At 37.5% G+C, this 25,300-nt stretch overlaps 2 protein-coding genes across 2 annotated transcripts in view; both read left to right on the top strand.

The window, feature by feature from the left end:
- Window positions 1-25,300, top strand: part of LOC103589514 (LIM zinc-binding domain-containing Nebulette-like) — a 186,485-nt gene that overhangs the window by 30,255 nt on the left and 130,930 nt on the right. The window lies entirely within an intron of this gene.
- Window positions 1,458-15,033, top strand: LOC103589515 (chromosome unknown open reading frame, human C10orf113). Its single transcript, XM_008571522.1, is given in 4 exon segments — window positions 1,458-1,525; window positions 10,012-10,025; window positions 10,385-10,635; window positions 14,791-15,033. Coding segments are annotated over 4 exon segments (576 nt in total).

The raw sequence follows: 25,300 nt of genomic DNA, 5'->3' as shown, positions 1-25,300 counted from the left end.
CCCCGGCCTCTGGTCTGCCTCATCTTCCTCTCTGACATTTTGTTGAACCCTGACCCCTGTTTTCATTTTTCTGTAAGCTTTGCGTTGCTTATATTCACTGTGTATTTCCTCTGGTTTGCAATCATGGTAGAGGAATAGTTGATGGTCCATTTATTTTAAAGATTTCTTCTCTTTGTCTCCTGGGAGAGCTCTTCAGTTTTACCTTCTGGGCCACCCCATGTTGAGCTTGGTAGGAACTCAAAAGCCATCAACCCTCTCCACCTCAGAGGGCCATTACTTGTATGTGTCCATCTTTCTTTGATCTTGGAAATTCCCAGCAGAAAATGGACATGTTTTGTAGATGCTTAGTGTGAGCTGGGACAGTGTCATCAGTTGATCCAATAATGCAAGACTGTTTTGGTTTCTACTCTTTGAAAAAGCCAGTTTCATGCTCCATTCTATCTTGTCCTTTATGGTTATAGTTGTCACTACCTTTGAGGAGGGGGTCTGGCAAAGAGGAGCTGACCACTGACTGTTAGAAATCATGATACCCATCATCCCCATGCTAACCTCCTCTTCACTTCCAGTTATGCTTTTGCTTAGATGGTCACCTATAGGAAGTGGCCAAGGAGATAGTAGCCTCAGTTACCGTGACCTTGAATGGGTTTTAAAGGCTGAATACCCCAGGGAGAAATTAACAGCAGTAGCCATACTGTTCTTGGACACTGAACAGGAGTAAACTGGACTGATTCTACAAATTTCTACCTGTCCAGGGTAAAACTAGATTTCGTCAGTGTTTTCCCCAGTTTTTCAGAGTTATAGATGAACACCGAGGCTATATGAATGATTAAATATGAAGACTGAGTACACAGAATAGTTTTGTGTAACTGAATACAGCAAAGTTGTGGATGAATATTTGTTATATACATACTCTTATAATGCTAATAATAATAACTATTTCTTAAGTACCAGATGTCAGATACTTTGAAAAAATTGTTTGTTTGAATTCTAACAATGCTTTGAGGTAAGTGCTATAACTATCTCCATTTTTATAAGTAAGAGATTAAATATATTGTGCAGAATCACATGTCCAGTAAGAGGTGGATCCAGGACTTAAGATCCATATTTGCTAAGACCAAGGACCATGCCTTAATTACTTCCCTATAATCATATATTATGAGGAGTTTTGTAATGGCTACCTTACTGGGATTTTTCCTTGCCAAATTAAGAAAATTTTGTGCCCATCAGGGAAGTCAGCAGAAAGCACTGATTTAAGGAAGAACCTGTTAACTCCAAAAATATTTTCCCTACATGTTCATTAATTCCACCAGTCCATGACTCATTGGGGTAATACGCTGCTTCTCCTTCCTAAGAAAAGTAAGGAATTATATCAGTTATTTTGCCCTGGGTGTGAATTAGTTTATCCAGTTTGCTTTCCTAACAGCAGACTGCAATGTGCTGAGTGAAAGATTTGATAGATGGGGGAGGAGAAATTGGAGGTGATTTTGGAACGCAGAGGCCCTTCAGGATATGGTAGCCAGCAAAAGTAAGGGGCTCTTGAGGGAGGAGAGAAGGGACTCAGAAGGCTGGAGAAGAGCAGGGATGCAGAACAAAAGGGGAGCCCAAGAGATAAGTTCACCTGTCGCCGACCTTTGCTGAGGATTCCTGATATTGGAATCCTTGTTGAGCCCTGGCTTTGTGTTGAGGGTTAGGCTGAGGGCTTGGGATAAAAAGTAGCCAGGACAGCAGTTTTCAGATTTCAGTATTCACCAAATGTATTGGGGGCTTTTTTTTTTTTTTAATTGGAGATTTCTGAACTCTGTTACTGAAGAGAGTCTGACCCAGCAGGTGGGGGGGTGGGCTCAGGAACTTGGATTTTATCTGTCTCCCTAGTGATTCTAATGTAGATAGTCTGAGGACAAGCTTTTGGAAACTTAGGGTTGGAGTCTCTTCCACTGGACTAGAAGGCAAGTTTACCACCCAACCCAGAATGTGATCGCGTGGCTTCTAGAAGGCTGTGGACTCCCAGGCTGAACCACTGAAGAAGTTGAATAAGAAATGGGGCTGTGTTTAATCGAACCAGTCAGAGCTCTTTAAGTCCCAGAAAGTTCTGCCTCAGGGACAGGCTGGCCTCTTCTCTTGTCCTGGCCAGTTTGGAGGTAAGGTGCCAGTGGCAGAGCAGGCTAGTTGCAGAGAACCAACGGTGGTTGGGTTGCCACTGAAAACAGGACTTTCAGTGCTGAAACCAGGACAGTCACAGGCAAGTTGACCACCCTCCCTGCACAGAAGCCCTCATTGTGTAGACGCATCACTAACTCTCCTCAGCTGTGGAAGGGCTGTGACATGATGTCTCAGGCCAGGGGCATAGCTCAATGGGTATTTTTGGTATGCCACTTGGAAAAGCTCCTTTCTTCTTTAGTGGAAAAGCTGTTTGTGGTTTAGTTTCTTTGGCTCATTTCCTGCAGCTGTAGGAGGCTGAATGTAGGTAGCCTCACCTGGCCTGAGAAGTAACTCCTCAATGCTTCATTTTTGTTAAATGTTATTATGCCAAGAATCATTGCCAGCATTTTTTGCTTTAAAAAAGAAAAAATCTCCACTGAGGCTATAACTAGGATGTGGGTTGACTGAGACTGGAGAAATTAAATCTTAAAACAGCCCCTTGGGAGGATAAGGGTGGGCAAGCACCAGAGAAAACATTTGAGGGAGGACGGGCTGTCCTGCTGGCAGAGACTCTGGGGCCTCACCTCGCCCAGTGGTTTTACAATTTTCTTAGCTTAGAGAGACCCAAGTATATTCTTAGCGAATTCAGTTCGGAAGAGGAAATGTGTGTGCTTTAGTGAGGAATGTCCTTACGGTGGAGTTCAGACTGTTTTGCTCTCAGCTTGGGCTCTGGGATAAAATAGGGCCTGTGACAGACAAAGGTCTATTTGAGCTAAAATGACTCACAAGAGGTGTCCAAAGAGGAATGAATGAGTGTGCTGGAACCAGGCCCAGTGTTGCCCTCAATTGAGGGTGGACCGGGTGAATGATCAAGCTGAAAAATCCCATTTTTGTTTTTTCGAAAAGGTATAAAATATTGAAGTGTGTGTGATGTGTGTATACAAAGATAACAAACAGGATCTGAAAGGAATTCTTAAGAAGAATTCTGAAAACTATTTTAAGCCATAGCAGCACTGTAGAATAAGAGTAGCGTACGTTCCAGGTGAAAGAGAACAGTGTTCTTCTGGGTGAACAAATCCTGACGTTTGTTAAAGCAGTGTCAGAACTCAGTAATCCCCCAGTACATGATTTGATCCCAGAAGGTTTCCTCATCTAATTTTATTTTGCATATGATAATATTAAAAGTAATTTGCAATTATTAAGCACACACTAATTGATGGGATAGTTGTGAGGGTAGGAAGGAAAATGTTCCAGAAGCTTTCTAACTGATAGGAAATCACCTGTGCATGGAAATTTGTACAAACTGGATAATTAAGGATCAATAGTAGAAAAGATAGCCCTTGAAAGAGAGACTTAAAGTTGTTTGTGATGTGGGTTTACATAGATTGAAGGGTGTCTCCTAAAACTTATGCATCATGTGCAGGAAATTCTGGAAAAAAATGAGACTGAGAGAATTAATCTTGCCCTCTGACTCTACTATTATGAAGTATTTCTAATGCTGTTGTTAAATGACCTGAAACAAAAACACCATAGATTAAGAATATTTATCCCTTATAAAGCTCCTTTGAATCTAGGAGGGTAGAACATTACTTGATTAAATTTAAGTCTTATTTTTTGTGGCATGGAAAATTTGGCATCTGTTTAGAACTTGCCTTAAGTTAATATGCAGATCGGTGGACGACTAAATGGAGGGTGACTTGTACACAGGACAAAGTTGACTGTCAGCATCAAGTGGTCCCCAGTTGGGGAGCTCTAAGGCTCTGGGATTTGAGGACATCATCTGGGAGAATCAGAGATGTTGCCATGACGGTCACATCACCCATCCAAGCTCTCCTCTGCTATTATTTTGAGACATGTATTTCTTTGGAAACAATACCCTTGGGATTAATATGGTGGGATTTTTACTGATGATAATGACTGACATGTACCGGATGATTACAATGTGCCATGCACTGTTCTGGGTGCTTTGCCTATATTAACACATATCATCCTTATAACTCTATGAAGATGCTCTATTTTTTCTCTCCTTATTTTAAGATGAGGAGGGTCTAGTGCACAGAAAAAAGAATTACTTGATCCAAAGCCACACAGCTTATAAGTAGTAGAAATAAGATAGAGTCGTGTTCCTCACCACCACCCTGCATCCTGTCCCCCATTGATTGGGACAAGAGAATTTATAACAGGTTACAGCTCACCTATAGTAAGAAGCCCTCCACTGAGCCTAGCCTCCTAAGATACCGTACTTTATCCCTTCCATGATTTAACCAGTCATTTCATTTTGTTAAACATAGTACCTGTTTTGCTCACCTTGAAGCCATGACTTGTACTGAGGTAAATAGTGTGAGGGCTGCTGCTTCACTGACTCAGACTGAAAGTGTCACAAAAAGAAAGATGGCAAAAGAATGTAGTTGGACTCTTACCTCACACCATATAAAAATTAACTCAAAATGGATCAAAGACTTAAATATAAGAGCTAAAGGTGTAAAACTCTTAGAAGAAAACAGGCATAAATCTTTGTGACCTTGGATTAGGCAGCAGTGTTACATATGATACCAAAAGCACAAGCAACAACAAAAAATAAGACTTCATTAAAATTTAAAGACAGCTATTCTTCAAAGGGAACTCTCAAAAAAGTGGAAAGACTACCCATAGAATGCAAGAAAATATTTGCAATTCATATATCTCATAAAGGATTCATATCCAGAATATATGAAGAACTGTTACAACTCAATAATTAAAAGACAAATTGCTGGGCCGAGCCTGTGACGCACTCGGGAGAGTGCAGCACTGGGAGCACAGCAGTGCTCCCGCCGCGGGTTCGGATCCTATATAGGGATGGCCGGTGTGCTCACAGCGCTCACTGGCTGAGCACAGTGTGGCCGTTCTCAAAAAGCACAAAAAAATAAAATAAAATAAAATAAAAGACAAATTGCCCAATTAAGAATAGGCAAAAGATTTGAATAAACATTTCTCCAAAGAAAATATACAAATGGTAAATAAACACATGCAGGAAGCCCAGCATCGTTAATCTTTAGGGACATGCAAATCAAAACCACATTGAGATACCACTTCACACCCACTAGAATGGATATAGTGAGAAAAATGGACAATAACAAGTGTTGACAAGAATGTGGAAAAATTGGAACCCTCATACATTGCCAGTGGGAATGTGAAATGGTGCAACTGCTTTGGAAAACAAGTCTAGCCATTACTCAAATAGATAAACATAGAATTACCATGTGACCCAGCAATTCTTCTCCAAGAGAATTGAAAACATATGCCCATACAAAAACTCGTATGTGAATGTTCATAGCACCATTATGCATAATAGCTAAAAACTGGAAACAATCCAAATGTCTACTAATTGATGAATGGATAAACAAAATGCAGTATGTCTATACAATGGAATATTATTCACCTGTAAAAAAGGAATAAAGTACTGATACATACTGTAACATGATTAGCCTCAAAACACTAAGCTAAATGAAAGAAACCACACACTAAAGTCCGTATATTCTGTTATTCCATTTATGTGAAATGTGCAAGACAGGCAATTTTATTACAGACAGAAAGTAGATTAGTGGTTGCCAGAGGCTCCTGGGGAAAGGGAAAATAGGGTGAGGGTGCTGCTGCTAATGGGTACAAGGTTTCTTTCTAGGGTGGTGAAAAGTTCTGGAATTATATGGTAGTCATGGTTGCACGACTTTAAAAATGTATTAAAACCTACTGAGTTATGCACTTTTAAAAGGTAAATTTTATGGTGTTAGGATTATATCTCAATATAAGTACATGCATACATATATGCATACATGCTAAAAAAATTAAAAAAGAAAGCTGCATCTGCCCTCTAGAAAAAGCAGGAACAAAGTCACCATTGGCCTTTCCAAAAATACAGCATCAGGAAACTTTACCAAGTTCATTCTAAGGATGGGTACCTACGGGAACAGGGATCCAGCTTCTCACCAAATGAGCATCCTTTTCTTCTGTTTTTCTTTGCCTTATTCCTCTCTCAAGCTTAGTGGTTGGGAGAAATGACTAGTTCAGTGGGGAGAAAAAAGGTGGTCCTTCTGCTTCAGTCTTCAGGTCAGTGTTACATGTCATGAGCTGTCATATACACTAGCGGTTCCAAATGTATTACAGCATTTGTCTCTCTCTAATACTGCCTTTATTAGTTTTGTGCTGTGTTTTGCTTTTCTTTGGCTGAGTTGTCTTTTGGTTTTATTGCTTCTGCTTATTTTTATTGCTTCTGCTTATTTATTTTTACAGAAAAAATCCTCACAGCGAACAAAGTACAAGACCACCGAGACCTAATTGTGGAGGACACACAGCCATTATTTCTGTCTGGTTTTGGTGTCAGGGCAATGCTGGCCTCATAGAAGGAGTTAGGAAGTATTCCCTCTGCTTTAATCCTCCGAGAGAGATTGCAGAGAATTGGTATAATTTCTTCCTTAAATGTTTGGGAGAGTTCACCAGTGAACTCCTGTAGGCATTGAGTTTTCTGTTTTGAAAGGTTACTAATGATTGATTCCATTTCTTTAATAGATATAGGCCTGTTCAGATTGTTTCTTCTTTTATGAATTTTGGCAGATTTTGTCTTTCAAGGAGTTGGTCCATATCATTCAGGTTAACAAATTTGTGGGCATAGAGTAGTTCACAGCATTCCTTTATTATCCTTTAATGCATCTGTAGTGATGGCCCCTCTTCCATTTCTGATATTAATAATTTGTATCCTCTCTCTCTTTTTCTTGGGTTGCCTGGCTAGAGGATTTTTGATTTTATCGATCTTTTCAAAGAACCACTTTTTGGTTTTGTTGATTTCCGCTTTCAATTTTATTGATTTCTGCTCTAATTTTTATTATTTTTTTTTTCTTTTGCTTACTTTGGATTTAATTGGCTCTTCTTTCACTAGTTTCCTAAAGTGGAAAATAGGATTATTGATTTTAGATCTTTCTTTTTTTTTTTAATATATGCATTCAGTGCTGTAAATTTCCTTCTCAGGACTGCTTTTCTGTTCTTTTAGATTTGTTGAAGTGTGTTTAATGTGGTCTGTTTTGGTGAGTGTTCCATGTGAGTTTGAGAAGAATGTGTATTCTCCTCTTGTTGGATAAAGTAGTCTAAAGGTCAATTATATCCAGTTGATTGATTGTGACGTTGAATTCAATTGTGTCCTTACTAATTTTCTGCCTGCTGGATCTGTCCATTACTGATAGAGGGGTGTTGAAGTCTCTAACTCTAAGAGAGGATTCATCTATCTCTACTTGAATTTTATCAGTTTTTGTTTCATGTAGTTTGATGTTCTGTTGTTAGATGCATGCATGTAAAGGATTGTTTTGTCTTCTTGGAGAACTGGCCCCTTTATCTTTATGTTATGCCTCTCTTTATCCCTAATAACTTTCCTTGCTTTGAAATCTGCTCTGTTTGAAATTAATAAACTACTGCTTTCTTCTAATTAGTGTTAGCATGGTATCTTTTTCTCTATCCACTTACTTTTAATCTATCTGTGTCTTTATATTTAAAGTGGGTTTCTTGTAGACAATGGGTTGTTGGGTCTTGTATTTTGATCAACACTGACAATCTCTGCCTTATAAGTGGTACATTTAGATCATTGATGTTGAAAGTGGTTATTGATATAGTTGGATTCATGTCTGTCATATTTGTTTTTTTTTTAAATGTTTTGTTTTTATTGGTTATGAATATTCATGGGATACAAAGCAGATTGTCACCACTCATGCCTAAGATGTGATGGCCAGATCCATATTGGCAGCATGTCCATTACCACAAGTTGTGATTATACCCTATGTCCCCCACCCAATTATCCCCTCAATTATCCCTGACCTCCCTCCCCATCCCCCTTTCCCCACACCACTTTGTATCCCTAGGTATGTTCTCTCCCTCTGCAAGCCCAATGTACCACTGTGGTCTTTCTTTCTTTTCTTCTTTATCTCTTAGCTCCCATGTATGAGAGAGTACATACGGTATTTATCCCTCTGTGCTTTGCTTATTTCACTCAATATAAGTTTCTCCAGGCTCATCCATGTTGTTGCAAATGGGAGAATTTCATTCTTTTTATGGCAAAGTAGTATTCCATGGTGTATACATACCACAGTTTCCTTATCCAGTCATCCATAAATGGACATTTAGGTTGCTTCCATATCTTAGCTATTGTGAACAGAGCTGTGGTGAACATGGTAGTGCAGGTATCCCTTTGACATGATGATTTCCATTCCTTTGGGTATATACCCAGAAGTGGGATTGCTGGATCATGTGGAGGATCTATCTGTAGTTGTTTGAGAAACCTCCATACTGTTTTCGATAGTGGTTGTACTAATTTACAGTCCCACCAACAGTGTAGGAGCGTTCCCTTCTCTCTGCATCTTCACCAGCATTTGTTATTCTGCGCCTTTTGATTATAGCCAGTCTAACTGGGATGAGGTGACATCTCAATGTGGTTTTAGTTTGCATTTCCCTGTTGACTAGTGATGTTGAGCATTTTTTCATGTACCTAGTGGCCATTTGTATGTCTTCCTTTGAAAAATGTCTGTCCAGTTCCTTTGTCCATTTTTAAATTAGGTTATTTGTTTTTTTTTTTACTATATAATTGCTTGAGTTCCTTGTGTATTATGGATATTAATCCCTTGTCTGATGCATAGTTAGCAAAAATTTTCTCTCACTCTGTAGGTTGTCATTTCACTCTCTTGGTTGTTTCCTTTGCTGTGCAGAAGCTTTTTAGTTTGATATAATCCCATTTGTTTATTTTTTCTTTTGTTGCTTATGTCTGTCATTTTGTTTCTATTTGTTGCTCTTGTTCTTTTGTTCCTATTTTTGTCTTCCACTCTTTTCCTGCCTTTTGTGGTTTTAATTGAGCATTTCATATTATTCCATTTTCTCTCCTTTCTTAACATATAAATTATACTTCTTTTTTAAAAACTTTTTTTAGTGGTATCTGATGTTAATTTGGAGAAAATCTGAGTCATTATTGTTTCAAATATTTCTCCATTCCTTTCTCTTCCTATTCTCCTTCTGGTATTTCCAATACATGTATGTTACACACTTTGCCGTTGTCCCAAAGTCTTTAGATATCCTGTTCTATTTTTTTTTTCTTCAGTCTTTGTGTTCTTTGCTTTTCAGTTTTAGAGGTTTCGGTTGATATCCTTAAGTTCCAAGATTCTTTTTTTAGCCATATCTAGTCTGTTAATAAAGCCCATTTGGTCACAGTGTTTTTGATCTCTACTGGTGGTGAGCCAGTTTGTTATTCTCTACCTTTTGTGGGGGATTGAAGGGAGTGGGAGGAACATCTTATCAACTCATTATAAACCACAGATTTTATAGATTTGATGTGTTTGAATCAGTTGTGGTCATTCTTTTTGATACTCAAATTGTCTCATCTCTGGCCAGTAGAGATTTCTTCTAATTGGCTATGTGTCACTTTGACACTACTCTATTAGTCTGAGCCATTAACTTCTGGGTAGCAGTTTCCTCCTCTTTAAGTAATTGGATTAGTTAGTCTTTAAGATTCCTTTCAGGGCCGGCCCAGTGGCACACTGGATAGTGCGCCGCTTGGGAAGCGTGGCGGCGCTCCCAACCGAGGGTTCAGATCCCACATACAGACCGGTTCCCGCTCACTGGCTGAGCGAGGCGCGGGAGCAACACCGAGGGTTGCAATCCCGTTGCCGGTCCCCGGTCTGGTACGGGGGCAACACTGAGGGTTGCGATCCGTTGCCGGACACGGAAAAAAGACAAAAAAAAAAAAAAAAAAAAGATTCCTTTCAGTTGTAGCTTACCTACCAGAGAAAAGATGCCATATTCTAATATTCTACAATTAAATTGCTTATGCTGAAAATCTACTACTATTTTGATTTTTTTTCTCTTTAGAGTTCACACAGGGGGTGAGTTAATGCATTTGAAAGCATGGAATGTTTTTGTTTCTCTCTTTCTCTGATCTTTTAGCTCCTACTTACATGATGCTGGCTCAGGACAGTTCCACACTCTAAACTCAGTATCTTGGTAGAAAACAAAACAGTATAAATATTTCTTCACATTTGTGACAAGGCTTACCAAAGAAATCCTTGATTTGGAAGATGGTTTGGTTTTGAAATATATCAGTAACATAGTTGTTATTATTCCAAATGGGATATTTTTCTTCCTTTCTATGTGGGGTATCAGGCATGAAGAATAGACAGGTGCACTTCATCCCGTAGGCCTGGGAAGTCAGAACGGTGCACTAAGAAGGCCTGAGGCCTCCCAGGGAGCTGGTCAGGCGAGACCAGAAGGCTGCAAAGCTGGCCAAGGCTTGCCAGGTGGCTGCAGAGTCAGCCTTAGTCCTTACAAGCCGGGAGCTGGAGCTCGTCCATCCAGTCAGCATATGAACCAGATCCAGGCAACTGGGCCAAGTCCCTGAGGCTGTCTCTGGGACCAGAAGGTATAACCAGAGGGAAGCATGGATTTAAATTCCTGAGCATAAAAGAAAAGTTTAGCATATCTAAGAAGGCGCAGAAAGTGACTTCTTGTAAATGCTTGAAGGACACTGTTGCATACCAAACCATATACAATAAAATTTTAACAGAGCCTGTGTTCTGTTTCCATCTGTGCCCTGTGGAGCAATTGTGACTTCAAAGGCAACTCTGTAGGGTGCAGGGAGAAGAGAGCACACTTTTGTTTCTAATTTTGGCACAAATCCACAAAACTATTTTCGATGGCCAAGAAACAAAACTTACATTCCTTCTAAATTCATCTGCATTCAGCAGATTCACCTTTGTTTTTCTACATGATGGTTTCCACTTCAACCTGTCCATTCTCTCTACTTTGAGGCTTTGTTTTGCATGAAAAAGGGAAGAGTGATGCTAGATGATTTCAAGTGGAGCCTCAAACAGCCCAGTTCATAAATCTTTCCCCTCTCCAGCTTCCTTTTCTTCCTACCATGTGTGTCTTCTGAGTTTAAAATAGTTGTTTGTAAGAATGTTTACAACATGAAACATGCCTTTAATAGGAGTCTAAGATGTAAAAAGGAGCTCCTGGTTTCATTTCAATGTGATGGGTGAGTATGGCCTCAACCCAAGGCATGTGTACGGTGGCTGTCTGTGTGCACGCACATGTGTGTGTGGTGTGTTTGTGTGCATGTGTGTGTGGGGTGTGTGTGTCTGTCTGTGTGCAAGCTTCTAGAGAACTTGGGATTCCGTTCATCATAGAAATTAGAGATGTCAAGGTTGCTTTCAGTGACTCCATCTCTCCTTTACCAACACAGGACAGTTCCTTGTGGCTTGGCTTTGAGGCTCTTGGCCTGTCTCTGCCAGCCTTGCCAACACCCCTTCACACCTGCACTTCAGTGGAGACTGATTCAGCATCCGTTGTTTTTTATTCCTTTTGGCCTATTTTTTTTCAGATAGTTTTTATTACTCCTTTTCTAAACTCCATGTTCCCTATCCTGTTTGAAACTTTGAATCTTGATGAGGTTGGGTGGCAGGTCTGCTTGTTAAACCGTGATCCTAATGAGCCTCAATGGGTTGGTTTTATTGCCTTAAGGGTTTTTGACTTCTCAGAGAGAAGTTATCACTGTGTGTGAATTTTTCATCCCTACTAGGTGAAAAAGCCCAGGTCTGATTATTATGGGTCAATAAATGAAGGACAAGATATTATTGGCTTTGATGTCTTTGATATTAGATTTCTTTTTTATTTGTGCATTAATAACTCATAACTCATTGATCTTTTCCCTAATCTTTGTTAGTGATATTGCCTTATATTGTAAAGGACAGTAATACAATATTAGTAACTGTTTTATCAATATGATAAAAGCTTTACCTCCTGCCTCCCTCTTCATCCTTCATCAAAATAAGACCTTCCTTGAAGGGCTGGGTTATGGGATTGAATGAATTTATGTTGGTCTAGTATGCAGTGTTATAATCTAAAAGAATTTGTCAAGTGGCCAAGTGTATCAGGTATTATATGAAATTCCATAAATATCAAGAGGTATTTAAGTCACTTGCAAATATTGTCTACCTTCTATATGCATAAAATTGCATAGAATGGTGCTAATAAACACACACACACACACACACACACACACACACACACACAGATGGGGATTTCCCTCAGAGAGCTTACTGATATAGTCTAGCAGAGGAAAAAAACTTACATGAAACATTTATTAATAATATAAGAAAAATTAAATCTAAACTTTAAATTGGTCGAGGCTGGCTATACATATATATGTATGTATATAAATAAAAAATGTAATCAGAATTCAGAGGAGGGGGACTATAGACTAGATGAGTTGGAGGTGCCACTATGAAAGAGAAGGAAGTATTTGGATAATTTGGTGTGTGTGTTGGGGGTGAGGTGGGGTAAAGGAAAGGTCCAGGCATGGGAAATGGCACTTGTAAGTCCAAACAGAGGGAGTAAGTGGCAAGCATTTATTTGAAAGGCAGGATGACTTGAGCTCATGGCTTTTATGACATAAATGATTTAGTGAGCTTTTTACTAATAGCTTCGGTGTATGAATAAAGTTGATGATAAAGAATTTTTAGAACATGCTGTTTTATCTACACAGTAGCAATTATCCTCAAATCATATTATTGCTAGTTTAGTTTAAGTAGTTTAGACTATTTGCCAAAGTTGAAAGAAAAATATTAAATTAAAAGCATTTGTATTCTCAAGTACACTGGAGAGCCCTAAAATTATGCAAGGCACAAATTGACCTTTGACTTTGCACAAGAAGATTTAAATACTGTAAGATCTAGGGAAGAGAGGACTATGTGTGTCTCCCCAGAGACACATCTCAGCACACTGCCTTGCACATGGTGGATTTTTAATAGTTTTCATTGAATGAATGCACGAATTTAATAGAAAGACAAACTTTAGTGTTGACCTCAAAGGGATGCTATAAATGACACTCCAGGATACCCATAGGAGGTCGTCTTCACTGTTCAGGAAACATGTTAAGCATTGGTAAATTCCACTGATATGAGGTATTTCATAATATTTTTGAATGATTATTAGAACAAGCCCAAATGATTTTTTTGAGCATCTTCTGTGACCCAAGCAACTTAAGAGAAGGTATGTGAGACTTGATTCTTGATACTACAAAACTAATCGGGAAGATCAGAGTATTCTCTGGGGCAAAATTAGAAAATAAAGACAATATACGAGGCAAAAATACTTGAGGGGAATATAAATTGGTGACTTTGCTACTGCTCTTTTTTTCTCATTTCTCTTTCCTTAGGAAATTGATCTGTCATATTTTTAGTGTCAAACTCTGCTGATGACTCAAATCGATGTCTGTTCTTGAATTCATACCCAGACGCTAAACATTTTCCCATCATCTCAAACTTCAGGTCTCTAAACCCAAGGTCTGTCTCTTCCAACCAGGTTGTCTCTTTTCCTTTTCCATCTATTACAACACTCTCGTCCCAATCATCCAGGCTCAAAATTGCTCATAATTTCTGCATATCTATATTTCCTTATGTTTATCAGTTGCCATGGCCACTGTGTTCTGGACTGTGAGTAGATCAAGAGAATAGGTTTTTAATCACGTGAGCCCAAATGTGCAGAGCAAGTGTGGTAGAGAGAAGGAAATGAAGTAATACTCTTGGGGCTCTTAGATAGAAGACACAGACGGTAGAGTTTTGACTTAATGGCACTGAGATAGATATGTTTCAGGGCAAGAGATACAGTGGGAGATAGTCCCACATTCTTTGGCCTGAGAATGTATTTGCATATACATTATCTGTTAACTTTCTTAATATTGGTATAACAAATTTTGATAAATAGAATTTTGCTTCCAAAGTTTTGGAAAAACTTAGTATTTAAAGGAAACATACTATTAAATGTGCATTTTTCTATCACTGTATTTTTCTGGTATACTGGTACATTTACATGCAAAACACATTGATTCTTAGCCACATAATCTCCAGGCTGTTCTCTGGGTTACTGTTGATTAGTGGGATGAACTGCCAGGTGTCATGGACTAACTTCCACCAGTGGTATTTAAACAGAGATGGCATTCTTAGTTGTGAACCTGGCATTGGGTAGGAGATTGGACTAGCTCTCTATGACTCTTTCTAAGATTAAGATTTTATGATTTTACAGTGATTAGTAAGATGATCATTTAGTAATTTATTTCTATGATATATGTAGTATGCTAGTAATGTGCATACATTGATTTTGGCTTTCTCTATGGCACTTTGGAAGGCATAAGTTTGAGCACTTAAAAATGACATCCACGGGTGGCATCATTGGCAGAGTATTTGTAGATTGCACTATAACTGTTGAAATAAACTGAATTTTTTTTTTTACTTTATTTGCCAACATTTTGGTAGGGTGGAGCTCCATGGAAGGGGCTAGACTTTGGAAGCACTCGGTTTCGCATTATTGTGGCATTAAGGTGATCCATCCCCAGACACTTAGTCTGACTAAATTTATAAAGTCATATAGTTATAAAGACTCAGGTTATCTCTCTGTAAGAGAGGTAGAAAGGGATAGAAAGAAATACCTTTTCTTTTTTTGAACTGGAGCTATGTAAGACAAGGGATGAAAGAATGTAATTTTGGGGGGTGTGATCTATACTGTAAAAAAAACAGTTTCAGAGCCAAGCGTACTTTAGAAATGATCTCCTGGGTTTTTCAGCCAAGTCCAATTTTCTCAGTCTGATGTTTTCAGAGATCTTCCTTCTACTTCAAGGAGGAAGTTAGAGGTTATTGTATGAATCTTGAAAATGTAGTTCCTTTAGATCCTTTGCCAGTATCCCATCACTATCATGAAACAAAGAACATCCACCACTCACACAATGGAAGAATGCCTTTGAACCAAATCGACCATAGAGAAAATATCTTCCTAGCAGCAAGTGCAGCACTGCGTGTATCTAGCACTGACTTCGGACTTGGGCGTGTGCCCCTCCTCTGAAGAGCTCAGCTCTATCCAGGAAGCTTCTTCATTCCTGTTCTACCCCTCTCATGTAGGTGGCCCTGGGTGTTCTTGCTGTCATGAAATGCTTTTGAAGAGTACTAATTAATAAATGTAGCAGGATGATGGAAGAGGAAATCACTGTTTTACAGCAACCATAGTAATTAATAAGAGATTCAGGCAAGAATGATCAGTGGATGCCAATATCAGTGAATGAAAGATTGCTGGGGAACAGAATATTCACGAAGTGTTACCCCCTGGACTACTTAATTACAGAGGTAAAAAGGCACCTTTGCAATAGAGACTATCTTAAACAAGTGACCAAGTGTAAATAATTTAACATCACCAATAGAGGAACCAGTTGATGTCACACACCCTCTGATGTCTTCTCTCCCTGTCACTGAGGCAGCATTCCTGCCACAAGGTTTAACCCGAATTGAATTATGATGAAACAATCAAACAAATCCAAAAATGAGGGCTTGTACTCTTAAGAAATCCTAGTCATTATAGACAAGAAAGGCTGGGGGAACTGCTTTTTGGTTAAAGGAGACTAAAGAGATGTGACATCTAAATGCAGTATGTGATCTGGGAATGCATTCTCGGTCAGGACAACGGCTATAAAGGATATTTATTGAGTCATCTGGAGAAATTTGGAAATGGACTGTATGTTAGATAATAATGTACCAGTGTTAAATTTCCTGTGATAATTGTACAGATGTAAGAGAATGACTTTGTTCTGAGGAGATTTGTATTGAAGTATTTATGACTCAATTGTCATTATGCTTGCTACGAAATTTCAAATGGTCCACATATATACATATAAATGATATAAAAACATATATATGATCATATTATTTACATATAATTTATAATAAACATAAATATATACAATAATTCAAATATAATATATTAAACATATTACATATATTTGCTTTATACACACAAACATGTTACATTAAATTACATATATTTGCTTTATACACACACACACACATATGTTTATGTGTGCGTTTAAAGCAATATGGCAAAATGTTGACAATTGGTGAATCCAGACAGATGGCATCTTTATATCACTATTTTTGAAAACTTCTGAACGTTTGAAACTTTTTTAAAATAAAAAGTTGGGAAAAAAGAACTTTCGTGTTAAGGATGAGATAGTGGAGAAAAATGTTGAGCTGTTAAATTCATGTTCATGAGACAATGACATTTTATTACTGTTTGAATAAAATAGAACATATAACCCATTAAAAATAAGTATTCACAAACATAAGGTGTTACATGAAATTGATTCAGATAGTCTAGAATTAACTGTTTTGAGAGTAGAGAAAGATTACTGTTGGACACCTTGGTCTTTGTCTTCTTTCATTTTCCATGATATTAATTCTCCCCTATTGTGAGTGTCCAGCTCACAGGACTGTTGTAAGAATGAATGAGATAATGTATGTCACAGTGCTCTGTAAGCTGTGAAAATAATGTCTCTAGGCTTCTTTGTGTTTAGGATATAACTAGTGATGAATTATAACACCCAATGTTGTATTTTATCACTATACGGAATATGCATGCATAGGAAGACAAACTTCCTATGGCTTTATTAAGACTCATTCTATACATTTGCAATTTAGAAAAATAAAGATGACTTCGTTTAGATGAGATTAATATAGTTCTGCCAATGGTATACCTAGAACATTGTCTAAATACATAAAACAAATATTAGCTTTTTTAGTAATGAAAAAACTTCACTTACTTTTAATGCTCATTTAACCATGTGTACTTATGGAATATTTTTCCCCAGAGGTTGGAAAAAGAGCAGACAAGAGCTTTAACATAAGTCAATAGAACATTAAGTAGAGAAAAGCTGAGAGTTGCTTACTGGGCTATTATCTTGTGATAATTCCAATTTAGGTTTTAAGTATGCTTTCAGATTTTTATTGTTACGCTAAATATAAAACCGAATCAATGTATGTGGAGTACTTAGAATGAATAAAAATAATGAACATTTTGCCCCTTCTAAGGGAGGCAGGCCAGAGTGTCTATAAAATGGTGACATTTTGATCCTGACTTGAAGAAAACTGTATAGAAAGAATTAGGGAGCAGCAAACATAAACCATTAGCTGAAGGAGACATGCCTGTCAGTTATTGAACTTGACACACATCTTCAGTTGGGGTGGATGGTTCAGATAGAGCCTGTGGTGGGCACAGGTTTCATTGGTTAGTAGCTGTAGGGATACTAGGTCAGCCAGACAGACACTAGGTTGCTGTTTTCGTTAATTTGGCATATAAGGAGATTATGATTATAAATTATTAACAAACCATTGAGTAATTACTGTTACTAGGAGCAATGTGAAATGCTCTATGTGTGTTTTCTCCGTTAACCCTCACAATATCCCCAAGCTAGGTATAGACTTCTAATATTCTTGTTTTATAGAGAAGCTGTACCCAGAGGTAGATAACTTACATCACGCAGATACGGTGACAAAGTTGCTATTTGAACCCGGGTTGTCTGACGCCAGAGCCCATTTCATAACCACCGTGCTGTACTCAACTGACTCTCTAAACTTGATATTTGAGAGAACAGATTAAGAAGATATAGAGACTTTTTAGTGATACAGAGATTCTTTTAGTGATGGTAGAATAAAAGGGACTGGAATTACTCTTTTAAATAAAAAAAACTAAAAGTAACTAGGCAATATACATGACACAACAGTTTTCAGGCATTAGAGAAGTATCACTAGACAGTGATCCTTCAGAGAAGGCAAACAAATGAGGTGGCTCCAGTTTACTGCCTGGAGAGAGTTCCTGGCTGTAGCACAGGGACGTGCATTATATTTTCAGATACGTGACAGAGCCCATCAATCACCCAAAGTTGAGAAGACAGTGTTCAGAGTTTGGAGAGGCTAAGGCCACTAGAATTCACAGAATAATGTCGTGGATAGGAGGGAACTACGCAGACAAACAGCTCTGGGGATCTGCAGAGTTCTCAGTGAATTCATGCAAGGAAATTGCATGAGCCTGGGTAAAGACGCAGGCAAGAATCTGGTGAAATCATTCCTGAAACTCATTAGTTTCTTTTTCCACCCCCCACAGTGGAAAGAACTCTTAATATGCAGGGTATCAACTGCAGTTCTCAGAAGACCATTGCTTCAGTTGTGAGGCCAAATTATCTCTAGACTAAAGGCTATTCTGGTCTTATTTAACAAAGATTAAGAGTGAGCCATGGAAAGATCAAGTTGTATCCAAGTAACTTTATTGCATCAAGCTCAATCTTAAAAATATTTCAAAGATTATAAAAAACTCTAGCCTCAACAGAGTAAAATTCACATTGTCTAGCATTCATTAAAAAATTACCAGCCATTCAAAAATGCAGGAAAATATGACCCATAATGAGGAGTAAAACAGTATATAGAAAAAGGCCCAGAAATGACACAGATGATAGAATTACTACACAAAGACTGCTATGGACTGAATTGTGTCTCCCTCCATTGCCCCTAAGTCATATGTTGAAGCTCTATCCCCAATGTGATGGTATTTGGAGATGGCGCATTTGATAATTTGGTAATTGGTGTTAGATGACATCATGAGAATGGGGCCCTTGTGATGGGATTAGTGCCTTTATAAGAAGAGGAAGAGGGAGAGAGATTGCTCTCTCTCTGTCATGTGAGGATACACAAGAAGGCAGCTGTGTGCAAGCCAGGAAGAGGGTCCTCACCAAGAACCAAGTTGGTTGGCACCTTGATCTTGGACTTCCTCATCTCCAGAACTGGGAGAAATAAATATCTGTTGTTTAAGCCACCCAGTCTGTGGTATTTTGTTACAACAGCCCAAGCTGACTAATACAATGACATTAAAACAGCTATCATATATATACTCCATATGTCCAAGTAAGTAGAGGAAAACACATGAGTATGACAAAGAGAGACACGGAATAACATAAAATAAACCTAAATCAATTTAAGACAAAAAAACAAAATACACTGGGTGGCTTAACAGCAAATTAAATGTTGCCAATAAAAAAGTTAGTAGTTGGGCCGGCCCGGTGGCGCACTCAGTTGAGTGCGGCGCTTGGGAGCGAGGCGGCGCTCCCTCCGAGGGTTCAGATCCCATATAGAGACTGGTCCGCTCACTGGTTGAGGGCGGTGCGGGCGCGACACCGAGGGTTGCGATCCCATTGCCGGTCGCGGTATGGACGTGACACCGAGGGTTGCGATCCCATTACCGGTTACGAAAAAAAGACAAAAAGGAAAAAAAAAACAGTAAACTTGAATACATAACAATTATCTAAGATGAAACAGGGAAAAAAAGAACTAAAAAAAATGAACAACATCAGTGAGTGGTGGGACAACTGCAAGTAGCCTGTCATATTTGTAACTGTAGTCACAAAATGAGGGTGGGGAGGAATAGAAATATACCTTAAAAAAATAATGGCTGAAAGTATTCAAATTTTGTGCAAACTATAATCTCACAGGCTCAACAAGCCCCAATTAGAAGAAAGTGAAGAAAACTACACCAAAGCACATAATCAAATTGCTTAACACCTTAGAAGTAGCCTGAGATGAAAGACATTATGTATGGAAGAACAAAGGTGAGAATGAGCAGACTCCTTGTTGGAAATAATGCAAGTAAGAAGATAATGGAATAGCACCTTTAAAGCACTGAAAGGAAAAAAAATCTCAAATATCTTGGAAAAAAAAAAGAAATAAAATAAAGACTTTTTCAGACACACAAAAACTGAAAGAATTCATCACCAGCTGACTACCACGGCAGGAAATGTCAAAGGAACTCTCCTTCAGGCAGCAGGAAAATGATACCAAATGGAACCTGGATCTACACAGAGGAACGAAGGGTGCCAGAAAAGGCAAATAGGAATATAAATACAAAAGATGTTTTGTTTTTAAAAGTGTGTTTAAAAGACAATTAACTGTTTAAAGCAAAAATAGTAACAATGTTTTATGGGGTATTGTAGAAGTAAAATATATGACAGTAGTAGTGCAAAGCTTTGCTAGGAGGGATAAAGGGAAGTATAGTGTCGTAAGGTTATTATACTGTATACGAAATGGTATAATAGAACTTGAAGATAGACTGTGATAATGTAAAGATGTATATTATAAACCCTATTGAAAGCAGCAAGGAAACAAAACAAAGAGGGGTAGGTAGTAAGCCAATAAAGGAGATAAAATAGAATCATTAAAAATACTTAATCCAAAAGAAGGTAAAAATTAGGAAGGGAAAAGAATAGTTTTGAAAAAGAAAACAAATAGCATGATAATATATTTAAATCCAACCATGTCAATAATCACATTAGATGTAAATGGTCTAAACTCTGTCAATTAAAAGGAAGATTTTGTCAAATTGTATAAAAAAAGTAAGATCCAACTCTGCATTGACCACAAGAAACCCACATTAAATATAAAGACACAGAAAGGTAAAAAATAAGAGGATGGAAAAGGATATAGCATGCAAACATGTATCAAAAGAAAACTGGAGTGGCTGTATGCATAGAAGACAAAGTATATTTATGATCAAGGACTATTACCAGGAATAAAGAGACTCATTTCAAAATAATAAAGGAATAATTTACTTAAGACAGCATGACAATCCTAAATGTGATTGGAGTTCCTAAACCTAAACTAAAAGGAGAAATAGACAAATTCATGATTATAGTTGGAGATTTCAACAACTTTCTCTTAATAATTGATAGAATAAGACACAGAAAATCAGTAAGGATATAGAATAGTTGAATGACATTGTTAATCAGCATGATCTAATTGACATTTATAGAACATTCCACCAATAGTAATGGCAGAGTGCACATTTTTCTCAAGTGCACACAGAACATTTACTGAGATAAACTGTATTTTGGGCCATCAATAAGTCTCCATCAATTTAAAAGGATTTAAGTCATGTGAGGTATGTTTTCTGACCACAATAACAGAAAGATGTCTGGAAACCCTCCAAATACTCGGAAACTACACAATATACTTCTAAATAACCATCAGTCTAAGAAGAAATTACAAGTGAAATAAGAAAATATTTTGAACCAAATGGAAATTAAAACATTATAGTTTATGGGTTACCAATAAAGCAGGGCCTACAGGGAAATTTGTAGCATTACATGTACATGTATTAGAAAAGTAGAAAATTCTAAAATCAGTGACCTAGGCTTCAACCATAAGAAACTAGAAAAACAAGAGCAAATTAGAGCCAATGTAAGCAGAAGAAAGGAAATAATAAAATATAAGAGCAGAGTTCAGTGATGTTAAAAAAAAGAAAAATAGTAGAGAAAAACCAATGAAAGCAAAAGTTAGTTTTTTGAGAACAAGACAATTGATAAATTTCTAGCCAGAATGATTGAGAAAAAAGACAGGGCACAAGTAACCAATCCTAGGAATGTTAGACATGACATTACTATATATTCTATAGATATTAAAAGGATGATAAGGGAATATTATTGCATAGCTCTGTGCCAATAAATTTAACAACTTTTAGATGAAATGGAAAAATTTCTTGAAAGATATACTATAAAAGTTCACTCAAGAAGAAACAGGCAAACTAAATAGCCCTATTTCTATTTAAAACTTAAATTTGCATTTAAAAACATTTCCACAAAAAAATCAACCAACCAACCAACCAACAAAAGCCCTGGGCCCAGTTGCCTTTGCTGGTGAGTTCTAGCAAATATTTAAGGAAGAAGTATCAATTCTATACAAACTCTTTCAGAAAGTAGCAGAGGCTGTAAGGACAGCATTATCTTAATTCCGAAACTAAACAAATTATAAGAAATGAAAATTACAGACTAGCGTCCTTTGTGAACACAGATGCATAAGTTCTTAACAAGCTTTTAGCTAATCAAATCCAATGATATATAAAAAAGATAACATGTCATGACCAAGTGGGGTTCATCCCTGGAATGCAGAGTTGGTTTAACATTAAAAAAAATCAATCAAATGTTATTTGTATCAGCAGACTAAAAGAGAAAAACCGTATGTTTATCTTAATAGACGCAGAAAAAGTATTTGGCTATACCCGATGTCAATTCATGATAAAAACTCTCAGCAAATTAGGAATAGAAGGGAACTTCTTCATCCTGATATAGAGCATGTATGAAAAATGTAAAGCTAACATCTTACTTAATTGTGAAAGACTGAGAGCTTTCTCCTAAGATGATGAACAAGGTGAGGATGTTTGCTTTCATCATTTCTATTCAACATAGTACTGGAGGTTCTTGTCTGTTCAGTAAAGCAAGAGAAAAAAAAATCTGGAAAAGAAAGATAAAACCTTTTATTCAAAGACAACATAATTGTCTATGCAGATAATCCTAAGGAATCTAACAACAACAAAAAAAGCTACCAAACTAATAAGTGAGTTTAGCAAGGTTGCAGGATATAAGGCAAATATAAAAAAAAAATTTGTGTTTCTGTGTACTAACAATGAGCAATTAGAACTTGAAACTGAAAAACAATACCATTTGCAGTAACATCAAAACTTATGAAATACTTAGGGATAAATTTGACAAACAATGTGTAGGACTTTGCAGTGGATTGAATTATATTCCCCAAAGTCTATGTATTAGAAACTTAATCCCCACTGTGACAGTGTTAGGAGGATGGGAAATCTTATTATGGTAATTTAAAGGTGGGGCCTTGAAGAGGTGATTAGATTGTGAGGACCATGTCCTAGTAAATGGATTAATAAGTGGATGGTTTAATGGTGGTGTGGACATGGTTCTGAGGGTTTAAAAGGAGAGCGCATGAGGAGCTTTATCTCTCTCTGCTCTGCCGTTCTCACCATGTGACACTGTGCATTGCTGTAGAGTCACCTCACCAGATGTGTTCCCTGGACTGTGGACTTCCCAGCCTCTGAAACTGTAAGCAATAAATATTATTCCTTTACAAATTACCCAGTTCCAGGAATATTATTATAAGCAACAGAAACGGACTAATAACAGACCTCTACACTAAAACTACAAAATGTTGCTGAGAAAAATTAAATAAGGCCTAAACAAATGGAGAAATGTACAATGCTCATGAATTGAAAGACTCAATATTATTAATATGTCAGTTCTCCTCAAATTAATCTATATATTCAACATGATCCCAGGGAAATTTCAGAAGCCTTTTTGTTTTGCAGAATTTGACTTGCTGATTCAAAAACACAGTTTTGAAAAAGAACAAAGTTGGAACATATCCAGCACCTAATTTTGAGACTTACTATAAAGCCCCAATAATCAGGACAGCATAGTAGAGTTAGAAGACATATAGAGCTATGGAGAGCAGTGATTTTCCACAAAGACACCAATAATTCAATAGGATGAGGAAAACTTTTTCAACAAATGGTACTGGAACAATTATACAGGCATGTGCATGAAGAAACAAACAAACAACCCCCCCTGATCCCCTCAGCACTTATGTCACACCACAGTAGAAGAATTAACTTGAAGTCCATCATAGGTTTAAATGTAAGAGATAAAGCAACCAAACTTCTAGAGGAAAAGGTAGTAGAAAATCTTAGTGACTATGGGCTAGGCAAATATTTTAAAAAATATGGCATAAAAAACACAAGCTATAAAAGACAAAAATGGATAAATTTTACTTCTTGAAAATGAAAACCTTTTTCCTTTCAAAAGATACTAATGAAATAGGAAGCCAGTGACTAGAGAAAATATTTGCAAAGTATGTACCACACAAAGGACTTGTGCCTAGAATATTTAGAGAACTTTTAAAACTCAACTGGAAGATAAGAAACCCAATGGACTGACCACACCAAGATCTGAAAAGGATGCGGAGTAACTGGAACTCTCATATGCTGCTGATGGGTGTATGAAATAGTGCAAACATTTTATGAAACAATTTAGTAGTTTTTTTAAAAGGTTAGATGTTGTACTCCCCAGTGATTCCCTCTCTGAGGAATAAAAACATAAGTGGGTACTCCAAAAAGTTCATGGAGAAATAGAATTCAAAGATAATATAAATCTTTCCATGAACTTTTTGAAGTACCCTTGTGTGTATACAAACATATGTGTTTAAAAACTTGTGCAGGAATGTTCATAGCAGCTTTATTTCTAATAACCCCAAACTGGAAACAACCCAAATGTCCATCAACTGGTTAAGGGATAAATTTTGTTCTATTTGTATGATGCAATACTACTCAACAATGAAAAAGAACAAAATATCCATACACTCAACAACATGCAGGACTCTCAGAATAATCATACTGAGTGAAAGGGTTCAGAGACAGTAACATGTACACACTATATGATTCCATTTCAAAAAAAGTCTAGAAAATGCAAACTAACCTATAGCAACAGAAAGCATATGGGTAGTTCCCTGGGTTTTGGTTGGTGAGGAAGGAGAGGGAATGGATTACAAATGGGTGTGAGGAAAGTTGGTGATGGAAATGTTCATTATGTTGTTTATGTTGTGGTGATGGTTTCACCGGTATACATATATAGAAGACTTGCTCAATTGTGTGCTTTAACTATTTGCATCATATTGTGTGCCAATTATACCTCATTCAAGCTATAAAAAAAAAGGATGATATAGATAATTTAGAGACTAAGGTTAGATTGTGTATAGGGCAAGAATCGTCATTTATGCCACTGTTGAGACACTGAAGTATCATATTAATGGTTGTGGTAGAAGCCTGGACACTTAGAGCAGTTGAGACCTTAGGGACGATCTTCAGTATCACAGAGAAGTAAAATGATTTGTTCAGGTTAGCCACATGTCATTCAATTAAGTCTTTCTCAGAATGCTGCGTCTCATGACACTCCTGTGAGAAGGTTCCAGAAGACTGGCATGTCCTGTTCATCTTTGTGGCTTCCACTCTGTCTTGGACAATGCTTTGTACACAGTGGTGCTCAGTAAATAGATGCTGGCTACTTGAAAACATGATGTTTCCTAAACTGAATTATAGATGAGAACTGCTTCACTTTCTGGGTAGAGTGGAAAGATGCACTCAGTAAGTGGTAGATCTTATTTCAGTTTCCACTTATTAAACTTACTTCGGGTTTCCTTTGGGCACAAAGTTATTTTGCTGGCATGCTTGACACTTCTTGGGTTTGGGAGAACCTCTGAGGTAGAAAATAAATTAAGGGGGTACATATTATTTAGGGTCTGAGCTTGGCTGCAAGTGACAGAGATGCCAAACAACAGTGGTTTATGCAATGTGAAAGTGCATTTCTCTGTTACGTAAGTCTGAGCTGACACAGTGTCTCTGCTTTGGGAAGCCATTAGGGACCCAGGCTCGTTCTCCTCTTGTTTTCCTACCATTT

This window comes from Galeopterus variegatus, unplaced genomic scaffold, assembly GCF_000696425.1.
Source record: "Galeopterus variegatus unplaced genomic scaffold, G_variegatus-3.0.2 Scaffold696, whole genome shotgun sequence".
Classification (NCBI taxonomy): Eukaryota; Metazoa; Chordata; class Mammalia; order Dermoptera; family Cynocephalidae; genus Galeopterus; species Galeopterus variegatus.
This window is presented reverse-complemented; position numbering and strand designations above follow the sequence as displayed.